Source organism: Lottia gigantea (assembly GCF_000327385.1).
Source record: "Lottia gigantea unplaced genomic scaffold LOTGIsca_42, whole genome shotgun sequence".
Classification (NCBI taxonomy): Eukaryota; Metazoa; Mollusca; class Gastropoda; family Lottiidae; genus Lottia; species Lottia gigantea.
In genome coordinates this window covers 1,527,328-1,549,984 of record NW_008709463.1, presented here as the reverse complement: position 1 = coordinate 1,549,984, position 22,657 = coordinate 1,527,328, and the positions used below count along the sequence as shown (strand labels likewise).

Genomic DNA, 22,657 nt, shown 5'->3' with positions numbered 1-22,657 from the left:
CAGACTACTTGTAGAGGTTGTATTGTAATTGAAATAGTGTTTATCTCAACAGCTAAATAAACATCAACTCTACTCTCTATAATTTACTTTTATTAATTATTGTGTCTACACATCTTTATCAGTCGATAGAATCTCTTGTTTTTAGGTGGCTAGTTTTATTAATGCTATACCTAGATCTACAAGAGTTTTAACAGAATCTTATTAAGTTATTTGGTTTTGATATCCTTTTAATCAAGGTACCATATCAACTTGTAAACGTCTGATTGAAAATTAGAATGGTGCAAAATGATGCTACCAGTGTCCCCACAACCATACACAATTTAGAAAACCTCTTTACAATCCCTTTAACACAAAAATTTACATTAGAAAAAAAGGTGTAGGTCTGAGAATTCCAGCCCAATCTAATCATCCATTATTCCATCCTACTAAATAACATTCAAATCTTTATTAAAAATATTGAAATAATGTACTATATAAAGTACAATGTTCAAGCTTTCTACTTAATAGCAATGTAGTCTAGATCATAAGAACACTTTATAATATCTAGGAAACCTTTATATGCTATGTTAATTTCCAGTGTCTATCCTTCACCATTATTGGAAGCTGTAAAAGACAAGCAACAATCATTTATTTTAAATGTCAATTATGGAAAAGAAATTAACAATATCTATTTCTAAAAAGATTGTACAATTTGTGAAACCATAAATATAATTGAGACATTTTTATTTTTCTATGTTCAATGAGAAACCTTGTTGTCAAATTATTACAGAGAAATCTTACATCTTCATTTGTCTGGGTAGGGAATAAAACTTTAAAGGGATTGTAAACTTTAAGTGTATTGGGGACACTGATAGCATCTATTTACACCATTCTGATATTCAGTCAAGACATCTGTGGTTCTTGCACTACTACTAAAACTAAGCATTTTTATGACGTAGCCATGGCAAAGACTCTTCAATGTTATTTGCGATAGTGAAGAATATACGGTTCAGCGTTTCTATAACTACAGAAACCACAAACATCTGATGTAAAATTTAAATGATGCAAATTAAAAACAGCTGGAAAGCCTCTTTTATATACACAGAAAACCATACCTCATCTATCTATAGAATAGAATCTTAATTGATGAAAACCTGATTTTATCTTTTTTCATCCCATATTTTGGTATTTTACAGACATCAGTATGTTATCAACTGATAAAAAGTTCAACTGCTATCAGAAGAAAAAGTGTTTGTGAAACTGATTCGCATATTGAATCTTTAATTGGACTTTGTGGTAGGTATCCCTTTATTTCTGTATTCCATCATGAAATAGAAAGATTTAATCACAATTTCTATTATTATGTGGCCAGGGTTTGATCCTTGAAATTTCTTCTTGCTCTATAAATTTTTCGTTAGAACGTATCTTTAAATTGATTATATTTGAAATAAAGACTTGTCTCTTTAATTCTATTATTTGCTATTAAATTATATAAAAAGTAGAGATAAATTATAACTGGAGGCTATAAACTGTCAGTGAATGGATGAAAATATAAGAAAGTTATGAAACCGTGTGTGTTTATATTGTTATAAAATTTACGTAAATGTAGAGATACCCACAGGCTTCTATCAGAGGGAGATATCATCTCTTTCTTTAATCCGAAACTGTCTTGAGTTTATACCTACACAAATCTCATCTCAATCTGATTAAACTTATATTACTATTTCGTTTCCTATTTTTCATCTGTCTCCATTGTAATCTAACAGGATTTATACCAAGGTTGTGTACTGTTGTTGTTCGTTTTAACCAATCACAGTACGTCATGCACAACACCTGTGTGAATATTGTTATGAATTGTGGGATAGCAAAATCCACAGTAGTACGCTATGACCAATGAGATTATGACTGCCAATTCTCGCTTGTAAAGTGATTCTGATTGGCTGTAGATTGGCAGTGATTTGATTTGATGGAACACTATACAGCCCCGATTACACCCACAGCAAAATTGTTTTCATTATTTCTGATTGACTGTATTTGCAAGCATACAATCAAAACAAACATCTGCATTTACAAAATAGAATAAGGAGTTGATTGTATTGTTGTTAAAATTTAGAGATTCATGGCCATTTGTAATGAATACAGCTGACAGTTGTAACTGAAGACTAATTGTAGAATTTGAAAAGTATTTATAAGAAAAAATTCTATAATTAAGATCAATACTTTTAACAGCTGAAAAATACTCTACTTGATAAAAAAAAAAAACCTGAAATTTATTCCAAATGATAAAAAATATCACGTAGAAGATTCGGATTAATCTATTTGAAGAAGTTGTATGTTGATTGGGTGCTAGAAGTCAATTACTGGTGTAAATTAGCTCATTTCCTTCTCATCATAGCCTGTAGTAGTAATAGGTCCTTCGCACCAATTTTATTATTACATTGAATCAATGCACAATCACGTTAACTTGTTTGTCAAATTGACGCGACCTCATCTCACAGCCTCCAGGCTCAAATATTCTACCACTGACTGAAAATTTTATTAGGCTTTAAATCATTGAATACTTTTATTAACTCTAGGCTGTTGATTGAATGAATGACAACTGAATAAGGGTAGTTGAGTAGATGGAGAGGGAGGAGGGGGGCTGAAGGGGGATGAGAGACTTTAAGGTTTGTTAAAATTTGGGGCAAGAGAATGATTTTTTTGGTATATTTATTAGAATATGAAAACAGTTTCAAAACAGCACTGAAAATCTTGAAAGGACTGCCTCTGGCACAGACTGTTAATATTTGAAAAACAGAATCAGAAGTCTAGATAAATTTCCTTGTAGTGTTCTCTGGAAGCTTCAACAAAAGACTGATATTATGTGGACTCTCAAAAGATAAAAAAGAGATGAAATTTGTCTAGGTAAAATTCTCAGTCTGAAAATCTTTATGATCTAGAATTGAAATAACACAGACTGTACATGCTAAACAAGAATAACAAAGTCTAGGTATACTTCATTCCAAATAGATTTGTTAAAGTGTAAAGCTATTTTGATTGTCAAGTGATATTAAGTGACTTTGTTAGTGTTAGGTAGGGATGGCCTTATGTTTTTTGATGCCCATTTCTGTACCGTCGCTGTGCCACTAGCCACGGCCATACTAATAATCTACACAGTCAAATCAGCAAACTATATGTATTTACATGTGGAATCTAACAAAAAAAAGATTTGGAAATTGATTTTCTAGATGTATTTAACCAGTTTTCTTTACTATTGTGTTATAAATTCCTTAGGGTACTTGCAGTGGTGCATTGACTGACACATGACATTTTGGGAAAAATAAGTCCCCACAAAAATAAAAGATTTTGCAAGCATGATCATACTAGTTAATATGAGATTTTAAACGTTTGGTTTACTTTAGTCTATTAGGTAAAACATCCTTTGTCTTACTATTGGAAGAAAGGTACTTTAGAACGAATTTTGCCCAATGTTTCTTGCCATAGTACTTCAAAATCTTGTAAACAATTAATTTTCCATTGATCATGATTTTAGATTGTATCTTATTTCGAGTGTCCTGATAATCAAGACTAAATATATATTTACAGGTGAACTCTATGATCAAGATGCAGCCTCTTTGCAGATTAAAGTTATCAAATATGTAAGTATTGTTGCCTTGCCGACCTGGAAAATATAAACCTACATATTAACATTTTATTGCTAGGGCAGCTCAAAAAGAATCTTCAAGTTGTTCCAAAGGGAAAATAACTGAAGTTCCCTGTGTTATGGGTTGTGTTTGAAAATGAGTAGGCTAATGTACTTTCCTAGAAAATTTCCCATACTGCATGGTGTTATCTGTCTTCATTAGCCCATTATTAATAGCAGCTTTTGCAATAGTGACATCAAAAAATTCATGAACCTCAATAAATTTTTTAATTTTCTTTCTTTCCGTTTAGTTACAACAACGAACCCAGGCTCAGAGTGCGTTTTTATTACTCATTGTTCCGGACACACAAGAATTATTTTGTCAGGTACGTCAAGTCTTTTTTTTTTTTTACAGTATACTATCTTTGTCTATAATGTTTCCTTTTTAATTTCCTCGTGTGAAAATAATACTTTATTTTCTTCTCATGTTTTCTCCCGCAGGAATCAGACTCTAGTGTCAGACAAAAAGGTGGCGAAAGATATTTTTTAGAAAATGAGAGTCTTTCAGTCTGGACAGAGACTTCTGAGATATTTTGATCAGGTCAAAAACATAATGATGTTAAACTGATGAGAATAGATCTCCTATTACAACAGTTTAATTACTAGTGGATATGCCTAGAATCTTTGTTTAGATGTTTAACTGAGTATAGTGTTTGGAGAAATTGGTAAAAGGGATTCCATGCCTTAAAGATGGGTTCCCTTATTTTCATTTATAAAAGTGAAAATGCTAATACTTATATAAATAGGAAGTAGAGGTGTTCTAATGACTTGGAAAAATACCAGTTTGTCTCACATGTCCATAATTCATAATTAGCTAAATTAGAAGAGAATTACCAGCAGAATTCCATTGAGTGACCAATCAAGAAAGGTCAAAAAGTCTTCTTCTTTTTTTATCCAGACTGTACATACATGAGCATTTATGATTGGTTAAAACTCTTAATTATATGCAATAAGAACATAATGATATGATTAAGAATACATGATAATTCATTAGAAACACCAATTAATCAAATAGTTTCCTTAATTTGACAATAAAAGAATAAGGAAACCCATCTTTAACAATGATTTTAGTAAAGGGATGTCAAGCGTTAACCTGTCTTATTTACACAGCAACATTTTAGATGTAATGTCAATCTTCAGCCAGTGCCTTTTGTTGAAGGCTAACCTACCCAAGCTCTATTTATTTAGCTTTTAGACTTGTTCTAATCTGAGATTTTTTCACACTTGTTAAAAGTGTCTCAAACTATAGTAATATACCAGTTGTATATGGTTGTGAATAATGAAAGTGGGCATGAGATCCTAACACAACTCACAACTCAGTTGAAGAAAGTTGCATTCAAAACTTATGACTGCAACCATATACAACTGTTGATTGCTATGGTCACTTAAAGTGTAGTACATTGTAGTAATAGATGATATATATATATATTGTTATACATAAGAAATAGATTCCCACTAGATAATGATCATTATTACTATCATGCTATACCACCATAAAAAACACTTTATCTCTAGTCATCAATAGATATACTAACTAGATCAGACTAAATAGGAAAAATAGCTACAGTATGGTACTGTTATAACTGTGGTCTGTAGGCATAGGCTAAGAAGGTTCTAATGGTATTTCTAACATTACACCCTTATATATAAATATATTTTATATGAGTTATTGCCCTTGATCTTGAAAACATGTTAAATTTTAAGCTTGTAAGCACTCAATTCTTGTCAGATTTTGTACAAAACTTGCAAGTATTGAATAATTGAAAGAAGTGTGTGTATGAATATTTCATACTGGTGATTGTTACTGTACTGCTAAATATTTTTATTTAAAATCAAAGCTGCCAGTTGGTGTATATTACCATGCCTGGCAAGCTATCTTTAGATTATTTTTTACAGACAAAATATTTTAAGTACCGTATTTAACAAAAAAATAATAGTTATAAACAGTCAAATCAATGATTTTACAATGTTCATGTTTTTCAGACGTTTTCGATATTTTTTAAATATCAAGATGATAATATAGATATATAAATGATGAACAATTGAACTTTATAACTTATAAGAGTCTTCAGGAATATAAAATCAGAGGAAATGATGCTATTTCTTCTAAGATAAATTGCCTTCTATAGAAAATGCAGTCAATTTCATCGACTAAACTAATTATGTATTGAATTCCAAACCAATTTCTCTTTCGTCTACCTAAATATTGAACTTTTCATGCACATAAAATACGTCTAAGTGGGCAATTTCCATCATTCACTTAAATACGATAGATTTTGTCATTTTTTGCCAAGAATGTAGGCTATTTTTTCCATGTTTTTAAGAAACATGGGATAGGCACATAATGTGGAGCTTTAGTAGGTTACTTGTGAAGCTGAGTTTTTTATTTTATTTTTTTTATACTACTCACTATCTATTTTCATATAATTGATATAATCTGAATACTGAGCTTTACTTGTTTTAAGTATTTTATCCTCATTGAGCACAGCATAGATTCATTTCTTTCTTAAACCCAAGTTTTTATTTTAATCTTAAACAGGAATTGTGATGAAATCCCTTTCCCAATGTTCAATAAAACTGTATTTTATCTTAGGTATAATTTTGAGAGTAATCATTAGATCCCCAAATCTTTAGAAATTCAGAAAATCCGTAATTAACATGACCTGTATTGCCCTGTTATTATCTGTAGTGGAGATTACTAAGATGGATATAAAGTGGTAAACATGAATAGCGTGTGGAAGCGGCAAGTGAATAAAGGCACAAGAAGGAATAATAGAATCAGTAGAATCTATCAATATATTATGAAGGGTCGTTTCAACCGACTGTAAATTGGTGATTTATTGCTCTAGGTCTAATATACTTCAGGTTATTGGATGAAAAGGATTATTGCCTCTCTGACATCACACAGCACTTATTCCTTTCAAATTCCTTTTCTGTTTAAGCAGGTCTGATAATTTGCCTGTATTTTGCAAGGTCACGTCCAGGGCTCTTAATTTATTGTTTTACCGGCAGACATTTTTCAATGACCTGGGAGATATGAGTGAAATTATCCATATCTATTACCCCTTTCAGGAACCTTGGTCGATTGCGTTACCCCACACCAAATATTATTGGTTATTGTTTACAGTCTTTCTGTTGAGCACTCTTATTGACATACAATCCAACAAAGGCTGATTCCCTTATACAACAAAGGTGGTTACGGAAGTCAAGGTATAAGACCAAAGTTTGTTATACCTGTACATTGTGAAGATGATTAAACTCAGCTAAAGTCTGATTGAAATTTATGCTAAATCTTACTCTTTTGCTTCAGGTGGTTGGCAGTAAAGTTTTACAAGGAGAAATCCGCTTCCCTGTAAGTATTATATTGATAATAACTCTTCTCATGATGAAATGTGTTTTGGATTTGATATCCTCATCAGGATAGGATATTAAACCAAGGCCCTCTGTGCTACAGACTTTGAACACAATAAAAACATTTGATAATTAAAAAAAGGATACAGAGCTAATGTCTCTGCCAAGTCAAAATTCATTCTTGCACATTGCTGTCTCCATTAGCCCAATTAGAAACATGAAGCTAAAGATACAAATCCCTTCTGATTTTATTATGTGTTATAATTTCAGGGTCAGTCAAGTTGTTTTGCCTCAGCCCTAGACAAGAAAACCTCCATAACTTTAGATGATTTACCAGAGGTACTGTACCATAGTGTTGGATTTTTCTTTCTGTATTAGATTTGTTAGATTTGATATGGGGGAGAGGTTGAGTCCCTTTCGTTTCACATTTAGGATCATAATTTTTGAGATGCAGAGAAACTGTTACTCTAAGCAAAAGAAGGGTACACAAAACAATGGAAAAGAAAAACAATACATGCTGTGATAGTGCAAAAAGTGTTGACATCTGATCATTTTTTGAAAATAAACACAAAACTTCATGGTGCCCTCAAAACATAGTAATATACTAGTTGTATATGGTTGTGAATAATAAAAGTGATCACGAGTTCTAAATACAACTGACAACTCATGTTAATTGCTATGATGTAAAGGCCACTTTAAAAGAAATATTTAGTAAAACTAGAGATATTGATTTTGATAGTGTGACTTTTAAAATGAGAAGATAGAGTTAATTTGTTAGACTAGTAAATAATATGTTAATGTTAAAATAGATCAAAGACATGGAAATGATATTTTCTATCCACATATTTCACAGTAATTTGTTAATGTGTTTGCTTAATTGATCCATCCAATTCTATTTATTTATTGAAACCAAGAAAATTATTAAAAAAACAGGAAAAGTTAATTGAAGGGAATTCAGCTTTCAGAATTGATGTAACAAATTTAAAAAAATCCATAAGTTCATAATCTGACGTGATCTTTTGGGGTAGAATTGAAAATGAATTTTTGGAACTGTTGTAGATCAATAAAAAAGAATAATAAATCCAGGTGGCTTTGGAACTATTTGTTATTTTTTGCCTCATTACAGAAATCAGAATCAGAATCGGTAATGTACCATACAGTCTTAATGCAACACACAAAGAAAACAATACTTAATGGAAACTTTAAGGATTTTTTGACGGCATCAAATTAATTAAACTTGCAGTCATCGCACTGTGCCTACTATTTTTTATTTAAAAGCTGTATAGTTTATTGAATTATGATTTCTACCAATTAGCCTTGATAAGACAGATTAAAATACTGGAAAATGAGTAGAGATATCAAACTACCAAATTATCTTTTTGAAATTTGTTCCAAAATTTGAGAAGTTTGGTAAATTACAATTGATTCTAATCAGCCTAGTTGAAATTCAGATCTGAATCAACCTGCAGTATATTGAATTATTAGTGTATCTATTGGTCTATGTTAGAATCAATCAATGTGTGAATTCAGTTGAATGATGATGTTAGTGATAAGATATTCGATGTACGTCACTACCTCATCTTATCCACAATGTCGTGTTTCCATGTTACATCTCATTTAGTTTATTTACTTTAACCAGACATTCTATTGATCTCTAACTATTTTATTCAAGACCTAGTTTGGGTTTACTGAAATATCTTCTCTGCTTGTTTAAACATCTTAGCCTTTTCTGTGTATGTATTACTTAAATTCAACATTTGATTGCTGTTTTGACCATTGTGGTAAAATTGCAACTTAATTGAATTTCAAAGAAAAGACTAAAAAATGATGATTTTTCTGCATTCAAGATCATGTTACGGTTAATATTTCAAAAGTAGCCTTCACGAGTTCATTAATCAATTGACTAAAATTTCTCAAACCTTACCATGACTTTAATATTTTATTTGTTCAGTAGGATAACTATCTCTTCTAGACTCCTGGATATTATCACACAAATATCAAAGTTCATCCTGGAAATTCTCCAAAATGCTCCAAGTTTAAGATTCTCGAAAATACCAAAGTTCAAATACGGTTAAAAATCTATAATTTTACAGACAAATGAAATTTCTTGATATTTTAAGTTGTCAAAATTTGTAAAAATCAATAAAATATATTGTGTTAAATTCTGTTATATATTGATAATATTGTCAATTTTTGATTTGTAATCTTACCCTGCCATTTATTAATCTAATAACAAAATTTGAAGAATAACAATATTAAAGCTATCATGTCTGGGTAAAAGGAATTTTTAAAAAAATAAAATGCTGTTGTACAAAAGATGTATATTAATCCTATACCTGATAGGAAAAAAAATTTAAATTTGTTGAAGATGAGATTCTGGATCAAAAAACCATTTTTTCATATTTTTAGTCTGCATAACAATGATATTCTTGTATCCTGTGGAATATAGCCCATTGAATGAATATGTAGTCAAGGGGTGGTATTTGATAGGCGGGGCTAGAGGCTGACTCATGCGCTAATGCTCAAAATGGCGTTTGACAGGCTTGTCTCTGTTAACACTTTATTTATTTCAATTTACAACTCAAAGTTTCTAAAATAAAATGATCAGATAAAAAGGTTATTAAATAACTGAAAAAAATTGGTTATTTTTTATTTTTGTTTTTAGGATAACAGACAAGAACTCTATGATATTTATGGGAATAACATAAACTCATTTCTATGTGTACCAGTACGAAGGAAAGGTGCTGAAGATCTGATAGCTTTGGCTTGTGTCGTCAATAAACGAGGGGCTGACAGGTAAGATTACAGCTTTTATCATCGCAACTTGTGATCGCAACTTGTGATCGCTGTGAATGTCCCTTCAGAGGTTGACCTTTAAACATGAAAATGCAGATATGTTATCAATTAAGTGGTAAATATTTTCTAAAAAAAACAGTTATTACTGTCAAATACAGCCAAATTACAGTTCTGTAATTGTAAGATGCTAAAACATTCACAGAAACAGGCTAATTTAGACAAGAGTTGAGGTTATGAAGAAATTAAAACCTATTGGTGCCAAAATACAACTGCATGAATTTATGAAAGTATATTACTTAATCTTTTTTATAGATTTTGTGGTGATGATGTACAAGCAATTAGAAAATGTTTTCAATATACAGCTACAGTTTTAACCAGTACACTTGCTTTTCAAAATGAGCGAAAACTCAAAAATCAAACACAGGTAACAATGCTAATTTCTTACTCAGGAAACAAGCAACAGTTGACAGGCATTCCTTCTCTTCGTTAATATTTTGTATGTGTTACTGTAGGACTGGGTTTATCAACTCAAAATCCTCAAAGGAGCTCATAATGTTGAGTTTTTTTATTCAGTTCTGTGAAAATATGAGATATAAGCCGGTTATGAAGACAGCATGGCAACCTTTTCCTCTGACTAGTTATATCAAATTTGGTTATTACTGATAATGATAATAAAATATTTATTTTACATGGGTCAGAATTAGGTCCGATACACCAAGGACATGGTCCCAGCTCATGGTCCCAGCTCATGGCTTAGAAGTAGGGTTAAGACTTAGAAATTCGGTTATTGGTCCTGTATTTTGGATACGTTAGCTTAAAAGACCTGACGGCAGATCTCTAAATCTTATTATTTGTTTTACAGGCTTTATTACATGTAGCTAGAAAGTTATTCACGAGACTTGGTGAGTACTTGTATGTTTATTCTATCTCTAGACTTGATTCTCCAGTAGTAAAGTGTGGTTTGTACACAATGAATATCGAGAGTCTACGACCAATATTTATGCCAATTTCGATTCCACGACCACTGGGATATGTACAGGAAGTACAATATGCCACAACTCCTGCCAAAGTTTTCTGCAAGGGAACACATACCAGTAAGAAAAGGAGAGGAACGACTTCTTTCTTGAGGACACCATTTAAACAAGAAGCAGTATCCAGCAAGAAAGCCTTGACACCGTCTGTCAACAGAGAAGACCTTCGAATGGACAACTTTGGATTCATGTCTCCCAAATGGATTCAACAGGCTGATGTTTCATCTTTTAATAAAGGTTTTGCTTTTAATCTACCTGAATATTCTGATAACGATGAAACGCCAAATGCGTCCATCATAAATGGCAGTGGTATTGGTACTAGCACTTATGTTGGATCCGTGTACACTCCGAGAAGTCCACTATCAAATGTAAGTCGTAAAGAGGAGTATTTTACTCCGCTACCCATGAATTATCCACCACGACCAAGATCTCTGACTCCGAATTCCATGTATTTCCCTGCTCTTGATGATAGTGAGGTGGAATTCATCACTTCAAATATTGCTTCTAAAACTGATACTGATGATGATTCGGACAAAGGCTTCCCAGAACTACCAGGATACCCAGAAAGATCCTTAACACCCAAGGCTAATGAAGATTCTGCTAAAGGTGTCACGGAACTTCCAGGAAACCTAGGAAGATCCACAACTCCTAATTCCAAGGTTGACACTAAGGAAAAAGCTGATGAAGATTCTGTAACAGAGCTACCAGATCATCCAGGAGGATCCATTACACCTAACTCTATGGCTGACACAGTATCAGAACAAGCAGAAGTATCCATTACACCTAACTCTATGGCTGACACAGTATCAGAACAAGCAGAAGTATCCATTACACCTAACTCTATGGCTGACACAGTATCAGAACAAGCAGAAGTATCCATTACACCTAACTCTATGGCTGACACAGTATCAGAACAAGCAGAAGTATCCATTACACCTAACTCTATGGCTGACACAGTATCAGAACAAGCAGAAGTATCCATTACACCTAACTCTATGGCTGACACAGTATCAGAACAAGCAGAAGTATCCATTACACCTAACTCAATGGCTGACACAGTATCAGAACAAGCAGAAGTATCCATTACACCTAACTCTATGGCTGACACAGTATCAGAACTAGCAGAAGGATCCACCACTGCTAACTCTATGTTCGTCACAGACGAAGAAGTCCAGGAGGATTTTGAAACAGAGGAAGACTTTGATGAAGATTCTGACAAAGGCTACACTGAAATACCAGATCGCCCTGGAAGATCTTTAACGCCCAACTCCATGTATTACAATGCTTACGAGGAAAGCGACAGATCAGTCACCCCTACATCTGAATATTATTATGCCAGTGATGCCAAAGAAACTGCAGACGCAAATTTCTATACTGATGACGATGTGCGTAGATCACCATTCAAACCGTACGCCACAGCATTAAGAGACATCACTTTAGCCAGTAAACAAAGCCGCTCTGACACCTTTCTCCCAGGAAATGATCCATCAAATGGCGTGTCCACTTATCCGTCTGCTCAGACATCCTTCAGTGAACCATTTATTCAAAAATTTATTAGTTCTGGTTCCAAGCTGGACATAGATGATTCTGACCTGATATTCAAATTTATTGAATCTGAGAGAGAATCAGCAGCTAGAAGTGAACTGGAAGCAACGTTAACATGCTCTGTAAGTCAAGATCAGGTTATATTTGTGGAAGATGCTGACACGAATTTTTACCATAAGGTCGTCCTCAAAGATGTCAAGTCTTGGACTCAATTGAGCTCTCATCCTAATCAGAAATTAAAATCTCTGATAAAGAGTAATGAACACACTAAATACTTGCTGAAAAATCAGGTTCCAACTGTAAGCGTCAACTCCATGATAGAAAGTAGGTCAATTGATAGTTCAAAAATTGAAGTTGGGAGTTCAAAGTTCAAAGTTGGAAGATTTGAGTTGATATGTTCAAGTTGGGTCTGTTGTCAGAAACGTCATAAATTTAAGATGATCACACACAAAGCATACAAAACTACAATTCTGATTGGTTGATCTCAAGATATTTGACCAATAAGATTTATTGAATTTTTTAGATCACAAGCTGTGAGTTTTTGGACAACAGACCTCTTGTTGATAATAAGAATTTTATAGTTCAAAGTTCTAAGATGTTGATTTGTTTTTAGTTGATGTTGATAATATATTTTAAATTCTCTAGATTTGTTGATCGCATGTTGATTTAAAGATGTTTTATTTTTCCTTAAGGTGATCAGACAACACTCAAAGTTTCTTTTATAAATAATATTCATAATTCATTTTTTATTCTAAATGTTTTTCCAGTATACATATATTCAGATAAATATTAATTTCACACACGCACCATTTAAATACTATACATTAAAACGACTCTTTATTTCTAAATAGTTTCCCGTTATTAGAAATATATTGTCCACCAGTCAATGCACCCAAATTTTTTATTTTCATACGCAGATTATAAGATATTATTATTTTCTTCTTATAGATGATTTAACCAAGTTATTACGTGAAATTATGCAAGAAGCCAGAAATCTTACTCAAGCTGAAAGGTAAGTCTCTTTCTTACAGTGGTTTAATTTGAACTTTGACCTGCATTGTGCTGACAGTTATACATCTTCACAGTCTCAAGCTATAACCAACTTCGTACTTGTACCTTGACTGCAATAACCACCTTTCTTGTTTAGCATCTTCACAATGTCAAGCCTTCACAAACTTCGTCTTATACCTTAACTCCAATGGCCACTTTTCTTGTATCACTGAAGTTTGTAAATGCAGTGATTTGATTGGATTGTAGCTAGGGTCCCCTGTGACTGACTTCAATAATTACAAAACAATGAATGATTTTGATTGAGTAATTTTATAAAAGATATTAAAGAACTAAGTGATATGTTTATTATTTTAGATGTTCAGTGTTTTTGATTGATGATGATGAATTAGTAGCTAAAGTCTTTGATGGAATCAGTGCTGTAGATTCACAGGTAAACTCCATTTCTTTTACCCATAGAAAAAACAGAAACAAAATGATATAGCCATGATTGGTTTCTACTGTTCTCTTTTTCATCTAGAATCTCACACTGTCTGCCGACCCTCGTTTAATCCCACTTAAACTTAGGTTTTAAGGTTCACATCTAGAATCCCACACTGTTTCTCATGTATTACCACCTTAGCTCGCGATCTTCTAGCCTGTTTTTATTTCAGACCTTTGTCTTCATTAGACCAATAAGGTAGAGAAGAGTAGGATGTAAAACTCCATTCATTTCATTACATGTTTCAGGCTCAACAAGAAATAATTCTACCGAAGACCCAGGGTATAGCTGGACATGTTGCTACATCAGGTCAACTATTGAATATAAAAGATGCTTATTCTCATCCTCTATTTTATAGAGGTATTGATGATTCCACTGGATTTAGAACCAGGTAAGTATATTGAATACTTTAATAACTTAATAATACAGCTTGTTATAACTGTGTTTCCACCAGCAGTATGTTCTCTTTTTTTCATGGATGATACCAACATTTTCTACAAAGTGAATTAAGTCTCAGTTTTATTATGCTTTTATTATTTATTTAAAAACATTTTTTTTTTTCAGAAATATTTTATGTTTTCCAATTAAAAATGAAGATGGTAAGTACTGAGTTTTGTTTTGTCTTTAACTAGTTACAGTTTTTCACCTGATGTTGAATGAAAGGCCTAGAGACTTCCTTATTTTTAGTACAATCCAAGTAAATCAAATTTTAATGGACACTTTGTGAAACATCTACATTGGTAGGAACCCTGGTATTCTGTCATTCTGATGTCAAGGTAAGTTTTTGAGAATAAGGCCTCAGTAATTAATGTAATATTTAATATATATTTCTAGAGGTGGTTTTAGGGGTAGCTCAACTATGTAATAAGAAAACAGGACCATGTTTTACTCAGTTTGATGAAGATATTGCCTCAGCTTTCGCTGTTTATTGTTGTATTAGTATTAGTCATGTGAGTATTAACTTCTAACTGAGTTATTTCCCTTTCTTTTGACCCTTTGAGTGTTGACTTAGCGTGTCAACTATCAATGCAATCACTGTATTGCAGTTATTTCCCTTCATTAGGACCTTTGAGTGTTGACTTACATGAGTGTGCCCTTGTATAGGGAGCACACTGATTGTCCAGGCAATGTAATGCAGTTATTTCCCTTTCATCACACTCTTTGAAGTGTAGCCTTACAGGAGAAATTAGAAATTTTTGTAGTACTTAAAGCTTGAATAAATTTTCTTTGACGTGTGCACATATGACATTGATATTTTCTTAATAAATTCATTAGTAGATACAGATCGTATCGTATCGTATCGCAAATTTTTGATTTGATAAGTGCATCATGTAAACAGGCTCTTTTTGTGCCCATGTTTTGTTGGTTAACTTCTGAACATTTTTTTAGGACAAACATTTAATATTTTTTTTCCTCAGGATATATGGCATAACATGTTTATTTTTCAGTTATTACATTTGTTTAAAGATTAATATATTGTTATATATAGTCTTAACAGACTGACAAATATATATTATTTTATTTCAAAGGCCCAATGTCTTTTCTTTTCAAAGAATGATCAATTTGTCTCTGTTTGACCTATTATTTGATAATGTGTCCAAAAATGTGCCCCAAGTTTTCACGTCATTTTGCCAATTGTAGTCACTAATGTATCAGAAGATGATCGATGCCCAGTCTCGAAACAGTTTGATAAACGAACTAATGATGTATCATATGAAGGTATCTAGCCCTACATGTCACATGACTTGTTTTATCATCGTAGCTGGCTGGCATGATAACCTTGACTTCTTTATCCACTATTATTTAGTCTTTTTTATTTTTTATCTCCTTTTTCTTGTATAAAGTTAGCTTGGGATTTCTCCTGATTTTATACTTCAAACAACAGATAATGAAATCGTGTCAATTAATTTTCATCCAGGTTCCAGCTGCATATTCAACTCCAATTCTCATTTTGGCTGAAAATTATCAGACTCTGTTTCGGTTTTTTTTTGAATGAAATTCCGGTCTGAAAGAGTTAGAATTAGGGATGATACAAAAACAGAAATTTTAACATGAAACCCACATCTAGACCTCTTTTAAATCTGAAAATTACTTTCATTATCATAAAAAGGGATCGTCATTCCTTGTAAAAAGGGAGGAAACTCAGTTAGCTTTCTACAGTAAATTAGCTCTGACGTAATTTGTATATTTTATATTTTAGATATCACCCTTTTTTATTGTCACCATAACAACAATCATATTTCAATTTTTATTTTAATTTTAATATTCTCTATTCTCTTTTACAAAAAGTTTCAATTCCATGACCATGTTTTTCTATAACACTTTGAACACAAGCAGCTATATTGGCCTCAAAATAATCAAAAAATTGGTTGTAAAGAAACATGATGTATAAGGTGTATAGTCCTCAAAATATTTTGATTATATTTAATGCTGATAAAGCTCAATTTCAGCTTTTCAACACACTTCTCAAAATAACTGCAATAAATGCAAATTTCTATATGTTTAGACTTTACAATCATTATAATTTGGTTGTAAATTAAGTCAAAGTTAAAGTACCAAAATTTGAAATAAAGATTGAAAGTGTGATTTTCTTGTATTCATTTTGGTTTTAGGTTTCTGTGTAGAATATTTTATTTGGTATTAGGCTTTCTGTGTAGATTTTTTTTGTTTGCATATTTTTAATGTTATCTTTATGTTCTTTGTGGTGATCTAGTGTTTAATGTATAGAAAAGCTCAAGAAGCACATCATCGTTCACGACTCTCTAATGAACTCGTCATTTATCATATGAAGGTAAAGTTTCTACTAATATTTTACTAGTTATTCCAATAACAATTTACAGTAACAAAATAACAATGACAAATTGACAGTAACAGAATAACAATAACAATTGACAGTAACAAAATAACAATGACAAATTGACAGTAACAGAATAACAATAACAATTGACAGTAACAGAATAACAATAACAATGTTACTTTCATTTGAGATACACGTTACCAATGACACTATGTAAACTTTCTTAATTGGATGACTACGATCAAGGAGTTAAAAATACCTAATTAAAGGGGACACTGATAGCATCAATTGGCACCATTCCTATTTTCAATCATACGTCTGTTGTTTCTGCAAATCCACTTAAACTAACTGTTTGATGACATCACTAATTTCAAGATATAAGGCCCGATTAGACACATAGACATTGAAAAGGGTCTTCAGTATAGTAATTGGGGTGGGGAGAGGTTATTAAAAAAAGACAAAATTTATAGACTTGATGCTTCACCTTTAAATTACTGACTTCAAAAATTGAAAACATGAATTTTTACCTTGGGGTACTCTGACTCATTACAGTTGCATTCTTAATTTTGATTTTTCTTAACGGATAATGATTTTTTTTTTTTTGGCTTTTTGCATTTTTTAATGTTTGTTTTTTTGGTTATTGGTGTTTGTATCTTTCTTTTGAATTTCATATACTAATATAGATAATTATCATTGAAATTGTTGAATTTGTCATATTTTTTTTTTAATTATTATTGTTGCATTTTGCAAATGTTTTATTATAGATGAAGTATTCGAAGATTTATTACATTGCAAATTGAAAAAAAAAGGCCTATTAGTGCATAAATATCAAAATCTATCTTGGTTGAAGTGTAGTGTTGAGGATCTATGAATTCACCTCTCCTCCAAGTATTATTGTAGTACTGTGAATAATATTAATTGATATCAGTGGATTAACATAGACCTGCAATGTCTTAAATTGTTATCCAAGGATTTTGATGGTATAAAAAGTATGTTAGAAAAACTAGAAATCTAAAAATTGTGTCCCCACAACCATGAAATTCAGTTCCATGAAAATAAGTGAATTCAGAATCTTAAAATTCTATCAAAATCCCACGCCTCATTTGATTCGATACTATAACTACCAGTTGTTTTGTTGTATGTACTCCTCGATTCTATATGTTGTTCAAATCTTATATAACTACCGATATTATTTAATGCTGGGATACGAAAATGTCAGGATTATAATAAACAATGCATTGAAGAATGGCTGTAATAACTGGAACTTAATGATGTAAATTTAATAATATTTAGGTGACAGATGATGAAGTTACTCTTCTTGATGATGATTTTAAACCAGTGTTACAGATACATCCAGATTTTGACAAATTTTCCTACCCACCTAGAATTCTAGTAGAAGATGAAACCACTAGGGTAAGGTCACATTTTTATTATTTTTGAACTTTCATAAGTCTATATGTTACAATAGAAATAAGTTCTTGGTTGGCATAGAGATGTCCTTGACCTGTTTCTCTTTCTCAAAAAATTTATGATTGGAATTTGCAGCAAATTCTTTAAGAGCTGGGCCTTATTCTCTGAAACTTTACTGAAAATAAAATCTACATTTTAAGAAATACAGTTATCTGATTGGATAATAAAACTAAATTTAAAAACAATTTTAGTGATTGACCAATCAGATGGCAGGAACACTAAAAAGTGTAAGTCCCCTGATTGTAAGATTTTGTTTTAGGAAAGATTAACGATTATTTTGGGGGTAGATTGATCTAGAATTTTGTATTATGTTTCAGGCTTGTCTTAGTATGTTTGAAGATTTAGGTTTCGTATCAAAATGGAGAATAAAAAAAGATTGTTTGATTAGGTTTGTCTTTAATTTTTATCTGAATTAATGAGAGATACAGCTACAGTCACTGACTATATATAGGATGTTCAGGAGAAAATTAGGTATAACGGGTGAAAGCCGATAGCTGGCCACATATTCTCAAAACGATCTTAGCACTAGGATGTCCTAGAATCCATGTTAGAACATATGAACCTAGGACATCCTATCGCTAAGATAGTTTCGAGAATGTGTGGCCTGGTCAAGTTTCAGAAGTACCAGGCATCAAAATATTTATAATTTATAATGTATTTTATCAGAAGTGTTAAAACAGAACCTGAAACATGTTAAAGCCTTTGAATTGCGTTTATCAATTGTGAATATAATATATAGACACAGCTTTATGGAATAACAATTACTGGGGGTTTAACCAGTGATTGTTGTTCTATAAAGCTGTGTCTATATATTGAAACATGTTGTTACCCAGTGTTTCATCCTATGAGATCTTTAGACAACTGACTTATTTCATGTTTTTTATTCTGTTATTCGCATTATGTGTTTTTTGAAATTTTTCCAGGTTTACGTTAATGGTAAAAAGAGGCTATAGAAATCCTCCATATCATAATTGGATGCATGCTTATTCTGTTGCTCATTTCTGTTATTTGATGATCAAAAATTTGGAGCTGGAGAAAATTTTAGGGTGAGTTCAGTTCAACTTTATTGTATCTTACAATAGATAAAGATTTCCCTCAAAGATCTTACAAAACTTTCTTAGCCATTCTTATTTCAATTTCTGTTCTTCGCATTTTGGGACAAATGGTAGATATTTTAGAATTACAATTTGGAATTTATTTATGGATGGCTCTTTCCGATGTCAAGCTATTACAAACTGTGTCTAATACCTTGACTGCAATAGTCACCTTTCTTGTATCTTTAGATGGGTAAAATCCATATAGAATAGTTAATCTCTGTCTTAGTTACTCATATTTACTATTGGTCATCACTAAGACAATATTACAATATATTATTTCAGTGATATTGAAGTGTTTGCGTTGTTTGTATCGTGTTTATGTCATGATATAGATCATCGAGGTACAACTAATTCCTTCCAAGTTGAATCGGTAAGTTTCTTATAATAATTATTATAATATACTCTTTATTTTACATGATCGTTCAGATTAGACAATAAAGACAAGCCGTGTGCTACAGGCTGTGAATGTTAAAGATACCTCAACAGTTGGAAATCGAACAAGAGTAGACTAAAACCTCCTTTTTTCTGATATTTGGAATATAGTTTTATTCTTACTTTACAGCAATCAGTGTTAGCAGCTCTGTACAGTTCTGAAGGTTCTGTCATGGAGGTAGGTTGTTGAATCTAACATCATGCTTATTTAAAGGAATACTATCTCTTGAAGATGATCATCAGATATTCATCAGTTGGATTTACCTGATGTCAGATCTATACAACAGAATCCCTCTATAATCTGATAAATCCATCAAATTACAGGTTATTATTGAAAAATGCTTAAAGCGTGTTTCAATATTTACCTAGTTAAATTGATTTATCGTTGTGTATAGAGAATCTGTTGCACATTTTGCTTATACTATAATGAATAGTTCTTGCCTCTGCCCCAAGGCTCTTGGCCCCTGGCCTCTGCTTTTTTTGAGTAACATTCTCATTTGACTTAAACACTAAGTCAATTTTTAAGATTTTTAACAGTGTAATTTTTGCTTCGAACCAATAAGATCTATATTTTTGAAATTTCAGCGTCATCATTTTGCTCAGAGTATGTGTATTTTAAATACAGAGGGTTGCAATATCTTTGAAAATCTTTCTAGTGCTGTAAGTTTATTTTTCATTATGTCTTTTACTATCTGTCATTTATAAACCTAGTACTAACAATCTGAATCAAAATTAAACCTGAAATCAAAAATAAAGGAAAAGGACATTTCATGTTAATTTTTGATAACCAATATATTGTAGGCTATATTAACCTGTATATAAGATTACCAGTAATTAATCTGTTTATTTCAGCACTATACACAAGTGTTAGATCTAATGAGAGATATTATTCTAGCTACAGATTTAGCTCATCATCTGAGAATTCTCAAATCTCTTAAAGAAATAGCTAATAGTAAGATTTTATATTGTTCTTCTACTTATTAATATTTCAAATATATACCTTGTATTTAAAAGGATTGTAAAGAGGTTTACTAAACTTTTTATATGTATCGTGGACACTGATAACATCAATTTGCTCAATTACAATTTTCAATCAGACGTCTGTGGTTCCTGCAATGCCACTTAACGTAAAGGTTTTATGACATCACTAGTGACGTCCTGAACGCATAGTTGAAGTGGAATAGCTATTTCTAGGATATCCTAGCTCTTACATCATTTTGAGAATACTTACTAAGGTACCTTATGTAAACTTGTTGGAAATTGCTGTGTTCTAATACCTATTATTGATGATAATTTCAGATGGTTATAACAAGGACAGTAATCGTGATGTTAAATTATTGTTATGTTTGAGTATGACAGCCTGTGATCTTTCTGATCAAACTAAAAATTGGAATAATACAAAAAAAATTGCAGTAAGTACCTCATACAGTTTTACCATTTCTTACCTTCATGGTGGTTCACCCTTCCAAGTAGGTCCTACACTTTTATTCAAAGTGGTACACATTTTGAAAACAGTCATAGATACAAAAAGATGCCTTTTAAAGTGATTAAATGTATATAAACTTGAGATGGAATACCCACAGTGTTTGGATGTTATTATGATTATGTGTCTTCTCTATTTCAGAGTTTAGTTTATCAAGAATTCTTCTCTCAAGGTGATTTAGAGAAAGCTCTGGGACAGAATCCCCTGGAGATGATGGACAGAGATAGAGCTTGTATTCCTGATTTACAGATCAGTTTCTTAGACAATATAGCACTCCCAGTTTATGAGTAAGTTTAGGGGAACCAGCGGTAAGCTAGGGAGGGATGATAAGGGAAGGGGGGTTGAAAGGGGGAATTGAGCACCTTAGACAATATAGCACTCCCAGTTTATGAGTAAGTTTAAGGGAACCAGGGGTAATGGAGGGAAAGATGAAAAGGTAAGGGGAAAGGGGCAACTGAGCACTGAGTGAGTTAAGCAAGACCAAGGGGGGGTAAGGAAGGGGCAAATAAATGTCCAGCAGGTGGAATTGCTTCTGTTAATAATACTGTCAAATCATTAATATCTTGTGAAAACGGGACACTCCTCTGGCATGAAAAGGATTGTTTTGATTGGTTGAAATTCGTCTCATACGAAGTTATTTTGATAAAGTGAACCGGTGTATCATCTATATTGATAGAGCAGGATTTCAACGATAAGAACAGCAATTTTTTTATGACAAGTTCTTGGCTTTCACTGTTTGGATACTTTGTTAATGTAATTCAATTATTTATCTTTTTATTTCTTTTTTAGAATTTTAGCAAAAATCTTCCCACCCATGGATGAGGTGTTGAAAAATGTTTTGGACAATCGAAGTCGTTGGGAGAGGATAGGAAAATTACTGAATTTACGTCGTGGAAATAGTACCCAGCAACTTAGTATAGAACAAATTATTGCCCTTGATTTAGATACGGATGATACAGATATTGAAGTTTTAAATCGTGCTAATGCTTTAAATGGGCGGTAGAACTTGCAACTGATCAATTTGAAGCTAACTGATGCATTTTATTTTTGAATTTTCCTCGCTTTGGATTGCAGAATGAATAAGGCTGCTAATCTGGCGCTATTCATATACTCAATGTGTTGTATGTCAGCTTGTTGATGATTCAATGCAGCTGGTTTGAGGAATAAGATGAACGAGTGTGTAGTTCGCATTTTAAATTGTTACGAGTAAACATGAGATTTATACCATTCAGGAAAAACCAACAACTTTTCTCAAGTTTTGTCGTGTCTATTATCACTTCAATGAACCAAGACATCTTTGTTTCTTAACTTATAGAATGGTTTGTGAACTCTCTTAAAGATTCAAAGACAAAAAGCTAATTCTTCTGAGAACTTTCATTATTGTTGTTAGAAGTTGGTAGCCAAATAGTTCAAATGAAGGGGAAATATTATGTGACAGGCAATCAAAATCACCCCTTTATTAAGTGAATGAACTCTTCTATTAAAGATGTTGAATATGAGATTTG

The 22,657-nt window shown here is 32.1% G+C and overlaps 1 protein-coding gene across 1 annotated transcript; it reads left to right on the top strand.

Moving 5' to 3' along the window:
- Window positions 1-3,563: 3,563 nt before the first annotated feature.
- LOTGIDRAFT_191781 (hypothetical protein) lies at window positions 3,564-22,041 on the top strand (the record flags this gene model as incomplete). Its single annotated transcript, XM_009060428.1, has 23 exons — window positions 3,564-3,617; window positions 3,913-3,987; window positions 6,972-7,013; window positions 7,283-7,351; window positions 9,678-9,808; window positions 10,121-10,232; window positions 10,671-10,710; window positions 13,333-13,396; window positions 13,750-13,825; window positions 14,122-14,264; window positions 14,438-14,472; window positions 14,708-14,823; window positions 15,515-15,592; window positions 17,964-18,083; window positions 18,458-18,528; window positions 19,064-19,186; window positions 19,520-19,607; window positions 19,800-19,847; window positions 20,255-20,329; window positions 20,522-20,621; window positions 20,969-21,081; window positions 21,294-21,439; window positions 21,942-22,041. Coding segments are annotated over exons 8-23 (1,467 nt in total), but the record flags the coding sequence as incomplete, so codon positions are not given.
- Between the last annotated feature and the right edge of the window lie 616 nt (window positions 22,042-22,657).